The following is a 17,746-nucleotide window of genomic DNA, read 5'->3' as shown; positions in this document are numbered from 1 at the left end:
CCTCCACATCTAATACTAGACCAGGCTGCCCAGGGCCCCATCCAACCTGACCTTGAACACCTCTAGGGACTGGGCATCCACAGCCTCTGTGGGCAGCCTGTTCCAGCACCTCACCACTCTCTCTGTGAAGAACTTTCCCCTGACATCCAATCTAAACCTTTCTTCCTTGAGCTTAAAACCATTCTCCCTTGTCCTATCACTGTCTACCTTTGTAAAAAGTTGATTCCCCTCCTTTTCAGAATCCCCTTTAAAATCTGGAAGGCTGCAATGAGGTCATCCTGCAGCCTTCTTCTTTCTAGGCTGAACAAGCCCAGCTCCCTCAGTCTGTCTTTGTAGAGGAGGTGCTCCAGCCCTTTGGTCGTCTTTGTGGCCCTCCTCTGGAATATCCACCTTGACTCAAGATTATGGCTGTTTCTAAGAAAACAAAACATTCTGCTCATAATCCAAGTACCCTTAAAACCCTTAACTGCTCTGAAGTGTCCCTGCTAAGCCAGGTACCTCAAAATGAAGCCTGAAAATAGTATTAGGAGTGTTTCTTGGTAAGGAGTATAGGCTGCTTTCATAGAGGGCCATTTGAAGGCACCAGGAAGACTGGAAAATGGAAAATTTGAAATTTAAGTGTACCACTTAATAGCACTGATATTTCATAAATGTCTTCAAAGCCTTATTTTGTTCTGTGCTTTTTAGCAGGAAGCTGTGTGTGTGCCAGTAGGACGATGTTCATTAACAGGAAGCATTGGAAGGATATCAGCTCAGGAATGTGTTAGAGTTTGGACCTGAGCAGTGCTGGGTGGAAATCTGGGTTGTGCCTGACACTCCTAAATCTTTGTCATCACAGTGATATTTTTAGTGCCCTTTTTGCTTTATAAACCACTGATTCCTGTGTGTTTCAGCATATAACTCATGTGAGGAGATCTCATTGCTGCCACATGCCAGAGGGCTTGTTGTAGTTCCTCAGAACCACGTCCAGCTTCCACAGCATCACTCTGACATCTACAAATACTAGTTCTGTTTTCTTTCTCTCCCTTGTTCACAACTTTGTAATTACTCCCATAAATCGTGTCAAACTCATTGACCTAAGGAACAAAGTTTTCAGGAACTCATGGGGCCATGGGGTACCCAAGTGCTCATTGAAATACAGAACTGCAGCCTCCGGGTGAGGTAAACTCTTAGCTGCAAACAGCTGGGAAGGAGCAAAGTATCGCCAGGTGCTGGCTCTGTCTTTGCAAATTTTCCCTGTATATCTCTAGAGGTCCCTGCTAGCACTGGGGTATGGAGCTACATATGCCTATAGGCAAACACGGTGCAGCCCTTCTTGGCTTACTTCTGACACAGGCTTCTCAGAGCCATTCATTTTACAAGAAGCTGTGAAATGGGAAAATGCTGCTCCATCAAAATAAAGATCTTGCAGGTATGATACATCTGCTTGTGCCCCCTCATCCCCTGCTGTTCATTGCTTTTCATAGAAAATATTCCTTGAGTGCTTTCAAGTGCTGGACTTAGATCCAGAACCTGCTTGGACTGTCTTGCCAACACAAGGTGGGACACTCTGCAGCGCCCATCTTGTTCTCCAGGTGTAGCTTCAGCCCTGGGAGCTTCTCAAAACCTTCCTGTCTGCTTCTTGCTGGGTCCTGCTCTGTCTGCTTGTGTTCAGGGCACAGCTAACTACTAACTAATGAAGTATGAAAGACTTTACAGGACCTTTGTTTGGATTCATTTAGGCACAAACTGTGATGTAAATTCACCTGGGTTTCAGACTGGGTGATGCCAGTGAGTAAAGGCTGGTTATCTGCACTACTGTTCTGCAGATGTATTACTATCAGTGGATTTTTGCAAGTCACCTTGCTAAAGAAATCTCGCAGCACAGTGCTCTTCCCCACCTTCTCAGTCTTTCCAATAATAAAACTGTTGAAATCATGAATAACTCTGGAGTCATACAGATATAGATCAGATTTATGCCCAGACTTGTTGGGTGCTCTTTACCCTCTCACAGTGAAAGACAGCATCTGCCCCCTATTCTGAGATGGATTTAACTGTATTCAGTTGCTGCAGAACCTGAAAGCTCACCAAGAGGAAGGATGTTGTTGGAAGTCATGGCCGTCCCCTCCTGCTGCTGAGGCTGCATGGCAAGGAACCTTTCCCCACAGCCTTGGGAGCAGGGAAGTTTTGTATTCCAGGTTTGGAGTAGAGGTTTGAAACCACTTTGTGTGTGCATGGACATCTGCATCAGGGAACCCCAGCACAACCGCTCCTCAAGGGATCTGAAAGCACTCAGCAAATGGGAGAAGAGAAAAATGAGGCAGCAGAAGTTTAATCAAGTGGCTGAAGAAATATAGGGGTTGTTTATAAAACACTTATGAGCTTACCAAAGAAAACTTCAAATTAACAGATTCATTGAAATTAAGTAATATCAAAACAGTATAATCTGTGAAAACCGCTCTCTACAACTACCTGGAAGGAGGTTGCAGCAAGGAGAGGTGGTCTCTTTCCTCAGGTGACGGGTGATGTTCGTGAGGAAATCTCAAGTTGTGCCAGGGGAGGTTTCAATTGGGTATTAGGAGGAGTTCGTGTTAAAGTGGTGAAGCATTGGAATGGGCTGCTCAGAGAAGCGGTGCAGTCCTGTTCCTGGTGATATTTAAAAGACACGCAGATGTCAATCTAAGGGATATGGTTTGGTGGTGGGACTTGACAGATCAGGTTGTCCATTGGACATGATGCTCTTGAAGATCTCTTCCAAGCTCAATAATTCTATGATTCTATGAGACACCCAGACTCTCTGCTAGGTGTGGCTAGTTGTGCTCCTATACAATGCCGTCCCAACAGGAGATGCCATCTCGTGAAATCCAAAGCATTCCCTGAAGACATACTTCTTAGCAATATTTAGCTCTAGAAAGAGCAGAAAAGAAGTGTTCTGCTTAAGCAGCCTTGGTTTAAATAAGTTGTTGCAATGAAATGCATTCATCATGTAAGCACGAAAGAATTGTAGCAAACCAATTCAATAAGACAAAATTTAAAAAATTCAATTAAAGATAGGTTACAGAGTCCTTTCTCGAAACATATTTTAGCATGCAGATTTTTCTATGAAAGGGGAAATTCTGTTATATGTGAATTTTGTTTTAAAACACGTATTAATGAGGTGTTCAGTTGGGCAAGAAATGTTATTTTTTCTGTTTGCGGTTGAACTTTTGATTGCTTAACGCCATTTACTGGATGATATCTTCACAATCTAGCCTACTCTTGTTTAGATTTTAGATACAATTTGCGTTCATGTAGATGTAATGTGAAGTTAATGTCTAGTACAAAGCGTAAGGGATGCAGTTGTAGCTCTTGAGTCTCCTAAAGGATCATGGCACCCATTGGCTTTGTGTTTGAGTCTGGAATAGAAGGTGACATTTGTGAAACAATTAGCCACATTTTAGTGGAAGCTAAAAGTGGATAGTTAATTTTTGGCTTTAGTGTGTTTCTGCCTTGTAAAAAGACAGAATATTTTGGAGGACAAGCCAGCGCCCTGCATTTCCGAACAAGTTACTTTTCTCAGACCGGATACAGGATTTCATAGAATCACAGAATGACTTGGGTTGGAAAAAACCTTAAAGATCCCGGTTCCAACCCCCTGCTCTGGACAGGGACACCTCCCACCAGCTCAGGCTGTCCATGAGATCCAACCTGGAGTGACTTCCAGCAGCTCGGGGGCTGCAGTTCAGCTGCAGAAGCAGTGGAGGAGCAGCACTATGGTTGCTCCAGCAGCATCCACACCAATGGGGCCACAGGTGGGAATGAGAATGGAAGAGAGTTTAGAATTAACTATGTGTGATTTGCCAGTCCCTGATCAGCTGTGTTTCGGTTCCTTATTTTTATCTTGTGTACAAATGGATTTTGTTCATGATAAATGGGATTTAACCATGAAATTAGCCTCGTGATGTACATTAGAATTCAAAGAGAAGTCTGGATGATAGATACGAAATTAATTTTTGACATGCTCTTGTAGTAGCACTGAGGAAAAAACATCTGGTGAGATGAGAATATTGTTGTGGTGAAATTCTGCTGAGATGTGAGAGTACTGGTGGCAGCTGCTAGGTGCACTTTGCTGACTGCCCACCATGGAATTGGCGTATGATCACAACAGGCTGCTCTGCAAACACGGTAGTCAGGACAAAAAAAGAACCAATCTGATGTGTCGAATGGGTCACTGAATGCCCCACAGTTCTCAGCATTCCTTGGTCAAGCACTCTAACTTAGGCAAAATTAAAGTTTCTTTAATTTCATAGAAAAAGTAATATTCCTAACGAAAGAATGGTACTTTCCTGCAGCATTGCTGGTTGACACTTGGTCTGGTCTCAAGTTGTTCTCCATGGATCAACACCATCTGGACCAAAGAAGGGCTCATCCCTCTGAGCAGTGGCTCTCCAACGCAGGGCTGTGCTCTGTGGGCCACAAGGCAACAAGCTCCACACCCTACCAAGGACACCGGGAAAACTGTGACGTTTCCAGCTGTTCCTGAGCCCCCGGGGCTGAGGAGAGGTTTGTGCCACTAGGGGCAGCTGTGCCTGGAGCTGCCTGCAACTCGAAGCCGTTGCTTTCATAGGTGATCAGCGAGCTGAACGTACCACTTCCACCGCTGCTCATTTTCTGCCCCGTTAACAGACTTTTCTCAGCACAACAACCCCCACTGCTTTGCTAAGCACTGTAGGGTCAGCAGCTCCCATCCTGCTAACCTCCCAGCTGCCCCGTGAAGGCAAGGCCTGCTTTCACTGCAAGGCCTGTGAGCAAATAGCAACGCGGAGCGGTGCGGCTCCAGGGCTTCAGCATCAAGTTAAACAAGGGAAGGGTACTCCTCATCTCGTGATTTCCCTTTTGTTTTAAAATAGGTTGAAAGCTGCCACAGAAGCCTCTCTCTGCAGCAGCTGACTGCAGGAATTAGGTTACGCTTCCTCTGGGCTATGCAGGGCCCCGAGTGAGGGATGACCTGTGCCGGCCCTTCCTGCAGCTCTGAGCCGGCTTTTGTGAGGCAGAGAACGAGAAGAAATGCCTAAATTAGGTCACTGGGCGCTGGAACACAGAGGCTGGCACTGCAAGCTGATGGATGGGCCCACCGAGAAGGGTTCCTGTGGGTTTCCAGCACCTGCACAGAAAGTGGTGCTGTGAACAGCGGTCCCCAGCACCGCTGCTCCTGCCCACAGGCCTGGTCACAGAGCAGGACGGCTCCCACAACCTGGGATGGCTCCCCTCACTCACTTGGGTTTAAGCAAGCATTCAAAATGCTTTTTTCAAAATGGCTTTTCTCCCCCAGAAACCAGCATAAGTCGGAGGGACTTTGGTGAGCGTATGGGGATGGTACTCGTTAATTAGAGAGCATCCTGTCTGGGAACTGGTGTTGCTTCAGGCCAGGACGGTGATCTGATGCAGGGTGAGTGTGGGTGGCGAAGAAATGCTGGTTATTCTCTCATAGGGAAGGTAAGGGTAAATGAGAAATCCACGCTAGACGGTATGGAGGTTGACCCATCAAAACTACACACACAGACAGAACTATCTTCTTTATTATAAAGATACACTATGAGGAACAAACCTGAATGTATACTGAAGCTTGTAATGGTACATGCCAAAATGTACAGTACTATACATAAAAGTGCATTGTCACAACAGATTAACAGTGCATTTCTCTTCCAGAACTGTGAAGTATCCATGTTTTTGTTTGTTCTTCGAGAATGGAAGGAATGCAATGGGAATGCGGCCATACACGAACAGGGAAGGATGCAATGGAAATGCAACAGTACAAGAGCAAGGCTAAAGCTCCTCTAAAATTTAAAGGCACTTTCACATGTACATACTACAGATGTACATTGACACAAGTAGGTAACAGTCAACAAGCAGGAAGCTACCAGTACTGCAATTCATCAAACTTGACAGTAAAGGACAATACTGACTCAATTAGGTGTGCAGGAGTTACCCTTTAGTACGTCTGTAGTTGTAGCAGTCTTTCCTGTTACATATCCACTTACTATACTTTTAAGTATCTATAATTACCATCGAACTACACATTTAACTGCGTGAATGCACTAAGTGGATGCATTCACTAAATGCACTGTTTCTAATATTTTCTTTTGCTAAACAATTTCTAATATAAGCATTATGGAGTTCAGTACAGTTATTTAAACATACAAAATTCCCTATGCAATTTAAAGATACAGATATCCATCTCAATTATGCCAGGTAGGTTATTTTAAGAATGCTAGACTACAACTGCATGTCAATGACAGCTGGAATTCCAGTTTGCTTCACTGTTTCTAGTAAACTGAGGAACCTCTGGCACTTATCTCCTGCTCCTGGAGGAATGCGCAGACCCCAGAGAGCAGCACTAACTGGGCTGGGGAGCCACTGCTGGCGCTGTGCTCTGGGGATCCGGACTTTGCCTCTCACCGGGACCGAGGACAGCCTGCAGTGGGGCTGATGGTGAGTTTGCACATAGCGGGAGTGGTGGGAGAGCCCAGGTGGGTGAGCTCTCCAATGCTTTTAATGGGATGCTTTTCTCTAGGGCTTTGCATTGTCTCTCTGCAGAGTGTAAATCATGGCAGAAGTAAGTTGCTCCTAAATTACACCACCTCAGTAACTGTCTCTATCAAAAGCTGTCACCGCTCTTCCTCTCCCAGGCTGAATTATGTGTAGTGAATGGGGCAACTTAAAGCTTTCTACCGGCGAGATCTTAAATAACGTGTGGAAGGAGATCTAGCCCGTTTTACTCCCATAGCTGAACTACTATGGATTCTTTTTTTCCCCATCCCCTTCACCAAAATTTAGCTTATGGGTTGGATGTTGAAAATCTTATTCACAGAAATCATACGATGGCTTACTGCTGCAATGTGCTGAGCAGCCGTACATTTAGTTCACGTGGAGCAAAGCTCAACAACAGAGTGCTAAGCAAAGCTGACAGTCTTCACTCACACAGAGGCATAAGAAAGGTACTGATTTCTGCCGTAAAAAAAAACAAGAGAGGAAAAAGTGGTTATGGCAAACCTGAGTCAGGTTGAATCCAGGTGGTAGAGCTGCCTGTCCTGTGGGTGACCCCAGCCCTGCTGGGGGGGCAGCCTGCCCACAGAGCGCCCTTTGGGGCTACAGTCAGCACAGCGCTGTGAGACAACCAGCAGCACTGGGGCAGCTCAAACCCTGACTGCTGCAGCTCAAATCATGTTTTTAATCGGCCACTGAGCAATAAAGTCAATGGGATACTTTGCTGAACGACTGCGTAGCTGATCCTTTTAACCTTTACCAGCCTGCCAAATGGACCAACAGAGTCACACGCTCCCGAGAGCCTGGCTCGCCCGACTAGCGACTTTAAATGAAGTTAGCTTTTGTGAAAAATGCCGTATCGGGGAATGGAGGTCTAGGTTTGTGGCGAGAGGAGTTTCTTCACGTTATCTGGAGATGCGTTAGCTGTGACTGGGGATGCCGCTTTTTATCAGTGAGAGCAGAGCAATGTGATCTCCAGATCTATTCAGCACCTGTCCCAAAGTGAGACTGACAACAAGAAAGCTAAAAACTGGTGCCAATTGTGAGAGCTGCGGTAGCTTTTTTTCTTCGTGTGTGTCTTAAATAAGAACTGTGGCCTGAGATGACTTAGACATTCCACACAGACACTTAACCCTCACATGCTATATTTCAGCTCTTCCTAACTTGCTTGAGAATTGGTTTGGTGACCCGGAAATGAGAGGTTCCACCTCCCCGATACCCCCCTCCCTGCCCCTTACTTTTGTGCAGGATCTGTTATTACATAGTTACAGTAAGACTGTGAAATATGGTACAACGTGGCAAGCTGTTTGTGATCCGTGTTGATTTTATTACAAACAGTGCAGCATCAAGTTTTCAAGTAAGTCTACGTTTGTTTTCTTTTAAAATGATGCACAATTGTCCAGTTTTTCTTTTAATTGAAACCATACAAAATACAAATGCCCATGTTAATGTAGCTACTTTCAGACAATACATTCAAAAACACTGAAAAACAAAGCCTCTCCAGTTATAAACATGAACAAATGATGTTATGGAGCCCTGACTTCTATCGTTAATCCATTTCTTTCCCTAGCATACTCCAGCCGGGCACTGTGGGTGGCTGAGCTTCTACATTGTGCAAGATTTGTCTGCTGGACCCTGGGAAGGAGGGGAAGGCCCTATGCTAGGGTTTGTTTTTGGAAGAACAATAGGTTTTGGCCTAAGAGCAGGAGGCTTCAGCTGCACTCCCATTCTAGGGGCCACCATGGGCTTGAAAGTACTCATGGTGTCACTGGAAGAACTAGTGCTACGGCGAATCTGAGGCTCAGAGCTCCGTAAAACCACACTATGGAGAGGGCTCAGTGACTCTGTGGAGGTGGCAGGGGTGGGGCTGTTCTTCATCTGTTCCAAGGTGTCCAGCACGACGTCCGGGGCGTGCTTGGCGGAGCTCTGCCGCTCCAGCTCACGGAGCTCGTTCAGCGCCGTGTTCATCGTCTCCTCAATGTCCTGGGTCAGAGCACAGAGAGAGTGGCACGTCACTGGAACTGCTACTGAACCCACAGAGCAGGATGACCAGGGAGGGGTGGAAAACACATGAATTAACTGGCCGACCATCCTCTCTCTAATGAGTACTAAGAGTGCTAAAGCCAATTTGCAGCAGATTTATTTGAGAGATGTTACAACTGACAAAGACTGCAGCTTTGGCTGAACATTGCAAATGTTTAACTTATCATAGAATTTAACCTGCTTACACGACATTAGTCAAAATCCATCTAAACTGTTAAAAAAATCAATTGAGCCAAAACCTGGAAATAATTTTATTAGGTGATAGTTAGGACAATGAATATTTGCTTCACGGCATTTTTATTTAACTGGGGAGATTTCTGGCATCTCTGGGGTAACCGCAGCTGTTTAGATTTTGTCCTGTTTGCTGGCTCTTAGTTGACTGCAACCCTCATCCCTCAGGTGTTCAGGACGGATACTGCCTCACAGGGATTATGAGCCACATTTTGTAAGGAAGTCGTGCTTGCATGTCTGTCAGCTCTTCTCTCCTGTTTCTCTGAGCTAAATTTCCAGCAGAAAAACTACAAGACATCATTGTTCCATGAGCTTATCTTAGAAACGATTTTCTTCTATTAGGTTTTCCATCACAAATATTTAAAGAAAGCACCAGCACTGCTTTATTACTTTTCAGTGGTACTGAGATAGAACTGAGGTTAAATATCTAATGTTCCTTGCTTACTCACAAGAACTTTCATGCAGGTTAAGCCAAAGTTCCGGTTCTTCCACTGCCAAATTATCACTAGTCTAGGCATGAAAAGTGAGAGCTTGAGCCAAACAGCACCATGTGTGGTTCAAGAAAAGCAAATAAACAGAGTAAAACAAAACAGTAACAACATTTAGATTTTCTAACTGTCTAGCGGTGGCTCAGCTTTCTGACCCAACCACGACAGTCCCTTGTGTCCCTTGTTGGAATCAGAGTTTGAAAGCAAGCATCGTCAGTATATGAAATTTTAACAGATGAGTGCCAGTGTTATTGGAAAATACTTCTGCAATCATACTGTACCCTCAGGGTGCCCCCAGTAATCATGTTATACTATCTAGACAAAACCTGAGTTTTGAAGACACAAGTATCAATCTGTTCAAGAGCTCCCAGTTACCAGTTTTGCACAATTGTAGAATCATAGAATGGTTTGGGTTGGGAGGGACCTTTAAGATCATCCAGTTCCAACCCCCTGCTACAAGCAGGGACACCTCTCTCTAGAACAGGTTGCTCAAATTTCGATCCCGCCTGGCCTTGAATGCTCCCAGGGAGGAGGCATCCACAACCTCTCTGGGCAACCTGTTCCAGTGTCTCACCACCCTCACAGTAAAGCATTTCTTCCTGCTTCCACAATGACCAATGTGATGATCAAGTGCTCCCTGTTCCACCCTTCTCATCACTTCACTGACAGGAATCAGACGGGGTTCTTATGAGGACCATATAGCCCAGGATTTACACTGGTGCAACTTACTGTTTCATGTTCTCAGGAACAACTACGAGCACCAAATAATCGTACTGCATGAACCACATATGATCTATATGAAAGCTGAATATGATTAACAGTTCACAAGACTCTGGAATGTAAATCTGTGCTTTGAATGGCAAAGGCCGCTACTAGCCAGTCAAAGCACTTTTTCTGCATACCATTATAGTCAGAAATAATTGAACACTAATTACATGCATGTTAGATTAGGCCTGCCTTCATCAGAGCACAGAGACTTATGTAACCATTGCAATCATTTATTATCCTAGCGGAGTGTGTGGCAGAGGCAATTCCGTTACGGTGTAACAGGAAATTATTTCTTTTTATTGCTTCTGCAACATCTATTCCCCTTGTGCTTCTCCATCCAGGATCTCTTAATACATCTTCCTTTACATGCACTGTTTAGAAAGCTAAGTAGGATATTCTCCCGCACACTCGTACTAGGGTACAACCTCCAGCGCTATGCTGTTCACTGAGATTTGCCCCTATTAAAAGCAGAATGAGTGGGGAAAAAAAAGGCACAAACCTGAGCTATTGACTCCGGGTCCAGTGGCTTATGGTCATTGAAACCTGTGTACTGACCAGACGATGTGGATCTTCTGATTGGAGGGCTATCGATCTTCTTCAGAGAATCGTGCCTACTGATGTTGGTGAGACTGCCGTGCCCAGGCCTACGCCTCCTTTCAGGGCTGTCTGCATTGAGGTTGCGGTTTTGAAGGAGGGCTCTGGGACTGCAGTGAGTTGCCAGGTTGGGGGATCCCAGCTCCACGGATGAATTGGAGAGAGGGTGAGGTGGGTGTACTGGGCAGTGACCATCACTGCTTCTGCCGGGGCGTCTTAGAGGAGGCGGAGGTTCTGATCTCTTTCTTTGCCTGCGTGAATGAAGAAGTGGTCACAGTACAAGTTGCAGTGACCCACCATAAACATGTGAAGAAGTAACTGCTGTATCACCTGAGCTGTGAGCAGTACTAGTGAAAACCTGTTACGCTCAAGCTTACCTTCCTAAATACACATCAGAATGACGATCTGTGGGAGAATTCATGTCCTTTGATGATGACTTGTCCTCAGTTACAGGTCCGCTGCTGGCCTCACTGTCTGCTTTTTGGCTCAGTGTATCAGAGAAAGTATCATCCCTGGGCAGAACACACATGGTGAGATTAGAGGTCAGTGAATCAGGTGTGACAAAGAGCATCTTGGCACTCCCAGGTGTTAATCCCCTTTAAGTAATTCCCTTAAGAAGAGCTAGCATGTTATAATGCACTGCAGCCCCTCCACGTCTCCAAAAATCACTTACAATCAATCCTTCTGATTACTGAGCTCTTTACATTTCTGTTTGCACGTAACCTTTCTGTAAACAACTTTCTCATCCTTGGCAAAGCACACGCTTAATACTATAAGACAAGAGCTCAACGCTGCTTTTCTCCACCCCTTGCTATTCTCAAGTTAACTGTCAGCAATTGCTAGAAAGAGATAGTCACATTAAAACAGGTGCAGTAGCACCCGTCTCTTAATGTACTGTGAACACACCCACAAACAAAGTTGGTTAGCCAAGCAGTGGCTTTTGATTAAGAGCTACCAATTTGAGGTAGTAAAGACAGAGCGATGTTGCTTAGACGGCAAGTGTTTACCTTATCTGAGCCTTCAAAGCACTGTCCCATTTGGAAATTACTTGTTAATTGCTTCAGTATGCTTTTACACCCCACCAAGAGCCCTGTCACACAAGATGCTGCTTACATATCTTGCACCACTATGTACTGGTGAGGGACAAGGCCATCGATTCCATTGTGCCTTCCTTCCCACCAGTCTTCAGATGCTCGATGATACAGGAGAAGGGAAGCTCCTTTTTTGAAAGAGAGCTCTCGTGCAGATCTTCCAATGTAGTCAAACTTGGCTATAGCTTCTATGGGCTCGCACTCTGGGTAGGGAGGGAAAAAGAGTGATTATCAGATTCCAGGAAGGCCTGTCTGTGCATTTTGGCTTCATCAAACCCACTTATTGCACTTTCTTCATGCTCACTCTTATTGAGCAGAGCTGACAGAGACCAGCTGAGCTAAGGCAGACTTCAAGCAGTCACCGTAAGGGACACTCCCTTACAAAGAAACACAATCAATTTGTGCCCAAAGCATGAAACATGTGGGTTGCTTTGGAAGCTGCAGAAAACATAACAGCAGACTCAAATGGCACAATAGCTGCTGCTGGCAGAGAGGGCTCAGCCTACAGCGGAAGGGCTCTTTCATGGCCGGGTGTGGGATGGAGGCAAGGCAGTGAGGACCTCTGAATGTAAGATGAACAAACTGAATAATCAGAGATCTGAGAAGGCAGTGTGATAAAGACAATGAGAATGCCCTTAACATCTGCAGCAGCAAACAAAGGAAGACAGGATTTCCTTCTGTGTGAGTAGGGATGCAGTGCTAGGGCGGGCTCTCTTGAAGGCTTTTACATCTCAAAACTATGAGACACGCTGAAGCTTAGTAGTCGGATCTGCATTAGCTTCTCTTGACACCCTGTTGAGTAACGCAAGCAGCTCTACACCGCCTGAAGAGGAGTGCTCTGCAGGGCAGTCCCCATGTGGCTGGAAGCTGCCCCAGGCAGCTCCAGCTGCTCCAGCATCCCAAGTTCCCCTGGTTTCTGCCAGGGCGTTTGGTATTTTCTGAAGGCAAACACTGGTTAGAGCATTCTCAGCTAATCCCCGCACAGTGTGAAAAAGCCACTCTGCTACAAGCTAATTAATAAAATATTACTATCTCTAAAAGCCTGGTTTAAAGAACAAAAAACCTAAACAGTTTCCTCCTTCAGTATTCAGAATTCAGAATGACACTGCAGTGGACCTTAATCTGTAACCTATCCTTGGTTCAGAAACCCACCGATGTCTGAGCAGTGCAGGTATCTTCAGAGCTGTCCCCAGACACCAGAGAAATGGCTGTGATTTCTGCACAAAACCAAAAGCACCTGAGCTCAAACAGATTACCATTTTTTATCGCAGGCTCAAAATATAAAGAAAACCCTACAAAATACCGTTTTAAAAATTAATACGCTGTTGGTTTGAATAACTCAAAGGAGGACCTCTGAAATAACCATTTTTTTATACAACCAGAACAATATTTAGGTGGAAATTAACATCTGGGCTAATGACTAGCATAGCAACCTTCTGTCTGGTGGAAATTAAAATCGCTGATGCTGTAATTCCCCAAAGAGCCAGGCATGTAATAAAAGCCACTGCCCCTTTATGACAACATTTTGTACATTTTAAAATTAACTTCATCCTGCAGCAAGCAAACATAATGACTGTACCTTTATCGAGGCTACAGTCTGCAGCTCTTTGTTTTAATGACTTGCTCAGCCCACAGAAGGCTGTCCAGTGCCTTGTTGTTTGCATGGCCACACTACAAGCTCCTGCCTGTGGCAAACTGCAGGATGCTCAGCTTGGTCAGAGTTGTAAGACCAGAAACTTTCCTTAGGTGGCATACAGGGGCATGGGGAAATAACTTCTACCATGCAAAAGTAGTGCACATCAGAAGAAATCAATTATATAAACACAACTAAGAACTTGGCAATGACAGGGTTAATTCTTCCAAACATGCCACTGCTGGATGGCTCGCTGACAGGCATTCCCCATGGGTGGTGAGAGGGCATAGATGGAAACCAACTGGAAAATCTGGAAAAATGTAATGCTGGCGTGCATATTAGTGACATATTCTAACACATAATCTTGCTTTCATTTCTAGATATTCTACCTACAGTGTCTCTGTAACACGAAGTACAGATGTGACAGAGCAAGCACAGGCATGGAAAGACATTATTACCATGGCAAGAGAAAGCAAATTATATGTGCCTCTTTATCTTGCATCATGTCCTAAGAAAGCAATATTAAATTGAATTGCAATAACCCAACACTGATAGAAGGAAACGCTGTTTTTACACATTTCATGCGTGTTTCTTGTGCTATTCATTACAGGAAGATATTACTGAACTCGGGTAGAATTCAAAAGGACAAGATTGTACGGACACGACTCTGAGCCTACAAGTAACCTATGGGCTATGGAAGAATGGGCCAAGAATTCAGAAGCAGAAACACCCAGGTTTCAGAGAGCCACTTGCTCACTAATGGGTAATACTTTGAAATGCTAGAAAAACAACAAAACAACAACAACAAGGAAGCCCAATGCCCCAGACAAACAAAACCAAAACCAAAAAAACTTTCCATCAAATAAAAAGATCCCAAGTTGCCCAGACATATTTTCCTCTGACACACTCTGAAGTTAACTGATAAGGGTCATAGATACTGGACTGACTGACTGACTGAGGAACTGACTGATAAAAGTTGCCTCGTTATGGGATTTCCTGTTTCTCTGCTAATTTCAGCAGATCATATCGTATCCCACACTTGCACGTACAGATCTAAATGTCTTTTTATTTACAATTAATGGACTGAATTAGAATTAGGTGTATCTCCCTTAGTGGAATTATGCTAACATGATGGGAACCTGCCTTCTGTATCTCCATTGCCTGCACCTCACTACAGACTGACATATTTTCATAGAATCTTTTGAGTTGGAAGAGATCCTTAAAGGCCATCTAGTCCAGCTCCCTGCAATGAACAAGGACACCTACAGCTACATCAGGCTGCTCAGAGCCCCATCAGTCTGGTCTTGAGTGTCTCCAGGGATGGGGCATCCACCTCATCTCTGGGCAACCTGTTCCAGCACCTCAGCAGTCACCTCACTGGTAACCAGTGCATGAACCGGTAATGTACTGAAAATAGATGTGACTTTTGAGACATGTTTGTTCAGTTTCAGAAACAAATCCTGCTTGTTCATGGACGAAAGGCCAGTAAATCTCACAGTTTTATTAATGGAACAAAAAATAAATTCAGACAGGTTTTACTGCTTTGGAAGGGGCATTTTCTTTGCTTGAATATTCCTGTTACGTGGACAGAACTTTCCTGCAGCAAACAGTACTCAGGTTTTACCTCTTAAACAGCAATTCACGTTCTTATAGGTCAAACTCCGATTGTTAAAGCCGAAGTATTATGACAGTTACTCTTAGAAAAATGCATTTTGAGAAGCTAAGACATTTAATATCAAGGTTACCGACTGGCAGACAAATATTTCTCAAAGAAAAGCTAAGGCAATGAAAGCTGAATATGAGATCTGTATTTCAAAATCTGCGTGGTACTGAACTGCAATGTCTAACAGTAAAATTGACAGCTTGGAGGGAAATGTAATTGCGCTGCTCTGTCAATACCTGGGGGCATTTGCCTACAGCAAGGAGCATTTGGTGACATATATGATCTCACCAGCTCTCATCTCCAGTGATTCAGGCAAAGATATGGAAGTGAAAAATTAGGACAAACTGAAGAACTGTGGGAGAAGCTTGAGGTACTTTATTAAAGCCAGCTTTGTTCTCACTTCTTTATTTATGATCCCGAGTTTTGCTATGATTCCTACCACAATTTGATGGCACATTATGCTGTAGTGTCCTCAGCAGTCAAGGTCAGATGGACGGTAAGCAGAGCTGTCCAGACCCAGCAGCTCTCCAGGGGAGAGCAAAAGGGGTGCAGGAAAAATAAGTGCTAATTTTAACTTTGCAATTTCAGTTCCAGATGTAGTACTGGCCTCCCTGCAGAGGTGACAGCATTAGGGTGGCACCAGGCTGCTCTCTACACCTCGGGGCATGAGGAGCTAAGGCTGAGAGAGGAGATGACCCCCTGCACTTTTCAGGAGGGTTGCTGCTGCTGTACACATCCTCAGTTACCCTGGGGGTACCCTGCCTGTGGGGAATACACCGTGTCCTCACATCCTCTGGGAAGAAGCTGTCTCTTGATCTCCTGATCTGTTCCACCTCTTCTGCACCCCATCACGGAAAAGCAGCTTTGCAATTGTAAAATCTTGTCCTCGGGACAGCAGTGCTCAGACTGGGGAGCAACAAAAGCAAGGAAATGTTGCACGCTGTTGGTAGGACAGGTATTGGCAAAATGTTGACTGCAGAATGAACTACTGAAAAGTAATACAAATCTTACATGTTGGGGACACAACAATAACTTAGAGCCTTCCGTGTCCCTGTAATTTTTGTTTCCAGCAGAACTACTGTCTCAGCTCTCATCCTATGTTTATGAGATATCTACGAACAGTACAACATTAATTGTATGTATGTTTTCCCAGGAGAAATGACCCATCTGTTTGACTTCCTCAGGAAATTCTCATTTACTTCCTTTGAAAACAAATCTAGTCATGCCTTTTCATATGCCCCAACAGGAAAAAAAAAAAAAAACCCAGCAAATTAAAGGTAAAAGAAGTATTCTAAAGACTGCTTGAGCAAAACATAAACAATACCCTTCACTGTTTGAATCTTTACTGAAGAGGCACTTTCAGGTAAATGTTCTTTTGCAAAATTACACATATATTTTTTTGTGCCTATGCGTGGGAACAAATTTTCAGAACTTCACAAATTAAATTTCATTTCCAGATTTAGGAGGAAAAAGAAGCATATATGTTTTCCTTAGTAGGGATACTTTACCCACATTTACAAAAACCCAGAAACACTACCGTAAAATGTACCACCTTCTCCTTTTCTTTTCCCCTTCCACTGATCCACAGAAATAAACAAAGATGAATGGCCTCAGAAGAAAAATGACAACTTATATGCTTAAAACTAAGCAGTTATGAAGTATTTATACACCCAGTTACAAGTTGCAGCCATCTTTTCCCCAAGCCTCCAGATGTTACCTCTGTAGGCATATTACATTTTTTTAATTTTTAAAAAGTCTGGTTGCTTTGTAAATTGTAATTAAATGTTCCTAGTGCTGCTGAACTAGCAAATACGGATGGGTTTATTCGAGTAAAAGCAGGGAGATTCACATGCAGTTTAAGTTTTATACAGCATGCAATTCTTAAAGCAACAATAAGGAAAACAGAAAAATAAATCCTTTAGCTTTTGATTGTAGCCTCTGGATTATTTTTCAATAACCCTGTAATTCCAATGGGGTTAGCTCCTTGGCCTTGGGTACGTGCAGAACATTTCTGTATAAACCTAATCAGATTTTCAGCGTTAATCAAAATTTACAGAATCTGCTTCTTCTATCTCCCAACAGGGTGAGACACTTGAGTACCACGTGTCTGATCAATACAACAACACCATGCCTCCCCTTGTCTACATACAAGTGACAGTGATGAATCCAGCCTATAATCAATGAATCAGTCATACTGAATCCCCCCCCCCAAATACTCTAGACCCTTTAGTGGAAGCTTTCCTTTTGTCCAGCACAGGCCAATCAGTGGCCCTCATGAGATTCAATATCCAAACTGTTCAATTCTCACCTATTCTCACATTTGGTACAAAGAATATTTAATAAAAAGATTTGCCCAAAGAAATACATAAATATGCGTGTTGGAATAAACGTGAGATGGTAAATGCGCGTAATTTAGTGTCTGTAGCCTACATTAGCAAAATGAGCTATTATAACTGAAAGCTCCTATCCATGGAAACAAAAGAGTTAAAGCTTGCAGACTGAGTGAGAATTGAAGGCCAGCAGGTTTTGTGCTCAACCCAGGGGCTTGCTAATCTTTGTCTTTGCAACAGTATTTCACTCGATTAGAAATATTTTTGTGCTAACAATTATTTTGCTGTAAGCACAAATGTCTGCTTCCTTTCAATACTGAATGGATTAAAAAGGTGCAACGGGACAACTAATTGCTGGCCCATCTGGTGAACAAAAAGCCACGCATATCCAGCAGCTCGAT

The 17,746-nt window shown here is 44.0% G+C and overlaps 1 protein-coding gene across 2 annotated transcripts in view; it reads right to left on the bottom strand.

Annotated features, from left to right (window-relative positions):
- The window catches only part of SRGAP1 (SLIT-ROBO Rho GTPase activating protein 1), a 149,574-nt gene continuing 137,347 nt past the window's right edge, over positions 5,520 to 17,746 (bottom strand). For both annotated transcript variants that reach the window (XM_021385062.1, XM_021385063.1), the window contains exons 19-22: positions 11,742 to 11,922; positions 11,006 to 11,140; positions 10,534 to 10,879; positions 5,520 to 8,487 (exon numbers count right to left, since the gene is read on the bottom strand). In XM_021385062.1, the coding sequence (XP_021240737.1) occupies positions 8,110 to 8,487; positions 10,534 to 10,879; positions 11,006 to 11,140; positions 11,742 to 11,922 (1,040 nt within the window). In that variant the 3' untranslated portion in view covers positions 5,520 to 8,109. The remainder of the gene's footprint in view (positions 8,488 to 10,533; positions 10,880 to 11,005; positions 11,141 to 11,741; positions 11,923 to 17,746) is intronic.

Source organism: Numida meleagris, chromosome 1, assembly GCF_002078875.1.
Source record: "Numida meleagris isolate 19003 breed g44 Domestic line chromosome 1, NumMel1.0, whole genome shotgun sequence".
Classification (NCBI taxonomy): Eukaryota; Metazoa; Chordata; class Aves; order Galliformes; family Numididae; genus Numida; species Numida meleagris.
The sequence above is the reverse complement of the archived record's forward strand: the minus strand, read 5'-3'. Positions and strand labels throughout refer to the sequence as shown.